Below are 3,812 nucleotides of genomic sequence, written 5' to 3'. Positions count from 1 at the left end.
CAGGGACTCAGGCCGGGCCAAGGGCCTCACTTCCTCGGGCACCGGAGATAGGCCAGGCCTTGAATAACGAATATGAAGGGGGCCTGTGAAGGGGGCTTTGGACTCCGGTGTGCTCAGCAGAGACGGACAGGAAACCACCGGGCTGGGGGGAGGACCCGGAGGAGGAAGGACCGTCGGAAGCACCGGTTGCCGTTACCCAGCCCAGGACCACACGCAGCTCCTCCAGAGCGGTGCTCACCTAATTTGACTTTATTGCCAAAGAAGACTCTCCAGCCCCCACCCCGGGTGGGGGGGTATGGCCTTTGGACACACGCCCCTCGGCCCCCTGGGAGGAGAAGCCCCCGAGTCAGGGGGGAGGCCTCGGGGGGCAGGTGGGGAGAAGCGATGCTCAGGCCAGGGGCCCTAGGGGCACTCAGGCCAGGCTGGGGCTGAGCTGCTCCTTCCTTCTCAGTCTGAGTCTGTTTCTCTCGAGTTTCCTGGTCCTGGGCGCTTGGCATCCTCTCTGGGCTCGGACGCACCAGAGCCCCGCGCCCAGAATCGTGAAGAGCAAGAGGAGCAGCAGCCCCTTGGCCAAGAGGCAGGAGTAAGTCGACGTCTCCTCAGGGAAGCGGGGATCTGGGACAGAAGAAGGCAAGGAGAGAGGGGCTCGCCACAGGGAGGGGGAGGCAGGCCCCCAGCCCGCATCCCACGGGGGGGCCCAAGTTCAGGGCCAGTTGATATTCCTTTGCAAGTGGCTCTGGAAACATGTTCCAATCACAGAAGCCCAGGAACTGAGATCCAGGGAGCGATCCAGGCTGAGCGAGAGACTAGAGAACCTTTGGGAGTTGGGAGCACCGCCCCCCACCCCGAGCCCCTGTCCGGGGCACAAGGCCCCGTGGGTTCCCGGTACTCTCCTGGGAGGAACTGAGGGAGGGAGGTGGCGAGGCCCCGCAGTAGCTCAGGGGCTGACACTGGGGACCTGGTACCTGCACAGAAGGACCTGGCGGGGATGGGTTGGGAGTAGATGGTGCTGACGGGGTTGGTGGCCCTGCAGGTGTAGGAGGGGACACTGTCCCCGGGCCTCCAGGAGGCGCTGAGGGCAGAGCCCTCGTGCACGGTGTCCCTGCAATCCTCCCGGGATATCCAGCTGTAGGTCACATCCTGGCCTGCCTCCTCCACGGAGCACGCCAGAGAGAGATTGCAGCTCTCTTCCGCAGCCATCTCAAAGTTCACGGAGACGTGAGGCTCCGCCAGCCGTCCTGGACACGGGAGGACACAAAGCCCTTGAGGCACTCAGGCCCAGGTTGGGTCTGCTGTCTTAAGCTCCTCAATACCGGGGTGAAGGGCCGAGAGCCCCTCCACGTAGACAGAAAAATCTGGTCCCGGGCTCCCCCGGGGCAGCTGCTAAGATAGAGGGAACCGCTTTGAGCACTACCCACACCCACTCCCCCTGCCCCCATGCCCCTACGTCCTTCTGTCCCTCACCTGCGTGCCCTGCCTTCCTCCAAATCCCATTTTGCCGCCTCGATCCCAAAACACATTATCACATCTCCTGGGGGCATTTATAGTTTAATCAGTGTCTCTGCAAGATTCACAGTAGAGAATCAGCCAGTGTCGCAGGCACTGAGCAATGTGGTTCGGCTACACAGGGGTATGGGTTAGCAGCCCCCACATGGCACGGGAGGATGGAAGGCTGAGGAATAGAGGTGGGAGCGAAAGGCCCCTGGGGTCTGCTCGCAAGCTCCTGACCCCTGTCGCTACGCCGGGAAGGTCTCGGGGAACAGCCTGCGTGCCCAGGGCCTCCCTGGGCCGGGCCACTCCGTTTGAGGCCACCGCTCAGATCCCGCCGGGCTTGGGCACCCCGGGCACAGTGTGCCTTCCAGTCTCCACCCCTCAAACCGTAACTCTGAGTCCCGAGACCACGGGTGCTTTGCACGCAAAGCTCAGGGAGAGCCGGGAGCAAGCAGCCACAGGGTCCCCGGCCTAAACTCACGGTAGATGCGCAGGCTGTACCGCTGCATGGTGGACGCCTGCGATGTCCTCAGGTTGACCTGAGCGTAGTAGAGCCCCGAGTCCTCCCAGCTCAGATTGCTGATGTGCAGGGAGTAGTTGGGGCCCACCAGGCTCACCCGGCGCTGGTATCGAGGGTTGGTCAGCACGATTTTGGTCGGCTGTCCCTCTCTGCCCGGAATCACCACGGCAAGGCTCGCCGAGGAGGACCAGATGATGTTCTCGACCTCCTCATCGGCCGGTATCTCCACGGGGAGGCTGATGGACTCCTGAAGGACCCCAACCACTTCCTCTGCATCCACATCATCTCCAGAATACCCTTCGGCTGCAGAAAAAGGAAGAAAAGACGGAAACAGTGCAGCTGGCGCCTGGCTCTGGGCTGCTGAGCCTGGCACGGGAGGGGGGGCACTGGTGCGTGCCAGCAATCTCGCCCTCGAAGCAGCCCCGCGCTCAACCCCGTCCCCAGCCGCCTCGCTGGCCCCAGCCTTCCCTCCACCTGACTCGAGCACCTACCAGGGGTTGGCTTCTCCCTGGGCCCTCAGCTTCCAAATTTTGACTTGGGCCGGTCCCCCTTCTCCATCCCGGGCTTCCTCACCTGTTGGTCCTACACTGAAGGTGCACCCTACGCCTCTTTACTCCAGAAGGGCCAAGCATCCGGCCCCACGCCGCTAGCCCACGTCCCAGCGGGACAGGAGGGCGGACGGGAGGAGGCTCTCCTGCCCCAGGGCTGCGGTCTCTCTCACCTGCACGCAGCAGCAAGAGCAGGAGCAGCCACGGGAGAGCCCCCATGGCAGCAGCTCCGTGCTCCAGGAGGTCGGCCCACTTGGCCACCACTGTGAAGACGACAAGCTGTCAGGAGGCTGCTGGAGACAGTGATGGGCTGGCTGTCGTGGGAGGGGAAATCCGTTGCCCGCTAGCAGCCTCCAGCCTTCTCTTTCTCACTAAGCCCCTCCCTGTCCATCTTGGGAAGTTCTCTCTCTGAGCCTGATTGCGGAGCTGCTGCACCCCCTGACTCATGCTTCCTGTCCATCAAACACTTCCTACATGAAACCTTCCTAGACACCCTGCCCCACCCACCTCCCACCCCACCTCCCGCCCCCATCTTCCCAGACACCGCCCTTTCCTCCCACTGCCTGTCCAGAGCTCCTGGCCTGCAGGATCCCCGGGGGACCGCTCTCGCTCAGCAGTTCCTATTTTGCTGTGATCATTTGACGTCATAAGCATCTTTGTCTCCCCAGATGGGTGGGCTCCATCTTTTGGGGCATCTCTGTCCCCTGCTAGACACATGGAGCGACCAATTAATATTTCTGGAATGGATGAATAAGTGAAGTATTCTTATTTGAAGCTTGCTAGGTTCCCACTTGACTGTTTAGAGGAAGAAAACATTTTAACCCTCTTTAAAAAAAAAAAAGCACGTCGGGCCTGAGAGCTGCACTAGGTTGTTAATATTATGGAAAGACTAGATTGTTCTACGAGAATATGATGTGGACCAACGCTCGAGGAGCTCTGAGTGCCAGAGCTGCCCTGGGCACCGTGGTGGCCTTGGAGGCAGTCTCCGCCCCTGGCGTTCAAGCTAACACTGGGCGGTCCTGGATTGGGGACGTTCTAGAGCACATCTGCCTCCGATGGGTCCTCAGACAGGAGAACCTTAAAGGTTTCTCGAATACTCCACCCTACGGGTCTGTGCTATGCTCGGGAAGCCAGAGCAATGCCCTCAAGCCCCAGGACTTGCTGGAGGCAGATCTCAGTCCCGGTCCTGTGCCAGCACCTCATGCCTTCAGGGGAGTGGACTCAGCCCTCGTCGGGTACTTACTGAGCAGCTT

General features: G+C 61.3%; 1 protein-coding gene across 1 annotated transcript; it reads right to left on the bottom strand.

Moving 5' to 3' along the window:
- Window positions 1-234: 234 nt before the first annotated feature.
- On the bottom strand, window positions 235-2,894 carry SLAMF9 (SLAM family member 9). Its single transcript, XM_025986382.2, has 4 exons — window positions 2,733-2,894; window positions 1,973-2,314; window positions 966-1,238; window positions 235-615 (listed from the first exon to the last, which is right to left on the bottom strand). Exons 1-4 carry the CDS (start codon window positions 2,776-2,778, stop codon window positions 413-415), a joined length of 864 nt encoding a protein of 287 aa, XP_025842167.1. The 5' UTR covers window positions 2,779-2,894; the 3' UTR covers window positions 235-412.
- Window positions 2,895-3,812: the final 918 nt, after the last annotated feature.

The sequence above is a fragment of the Vulpes vulpes genome, chromosome 5, assembly GCF_048418805.1.
Source record: "Vulpes vulpes isolate BD-2025 chromosome 5, VulVul3, whole genome shotgun sequence".
Lineage (NCBI taxonomy): Eukaryota > Metazoa > Chordata > Mammalia > Carnivora > Canidae > Vulpes > Vulpes vulpes.
This window is presented reverse-complemented; position numbering and strand designations above follow the sequence as displayed.

Coding starts and splice junctions, on each gene's coding strand:
- SLAMF9 (XM_025986382.2), bottom strand. CDS start 2,778: ATGGGGGCTCTCCCGTGGCTGCTCCTGCTCTTGCTGCTGCGTGCAG. Junction 1,239..1,972: donor GTACAGCCTGCGCATCTACC/GTGAGTTTAGGC, acceptor TCCCGTGTCCAG/GACGGCTGGCGGAGCCTCAC. Junction 616..965: donor CGCCAGGTCCTTCTGTGCAG/GTACCAGGTCCC, acceptor CTTCTGTCCCAG/ATCCCCGCTTCCCTGAGGAG.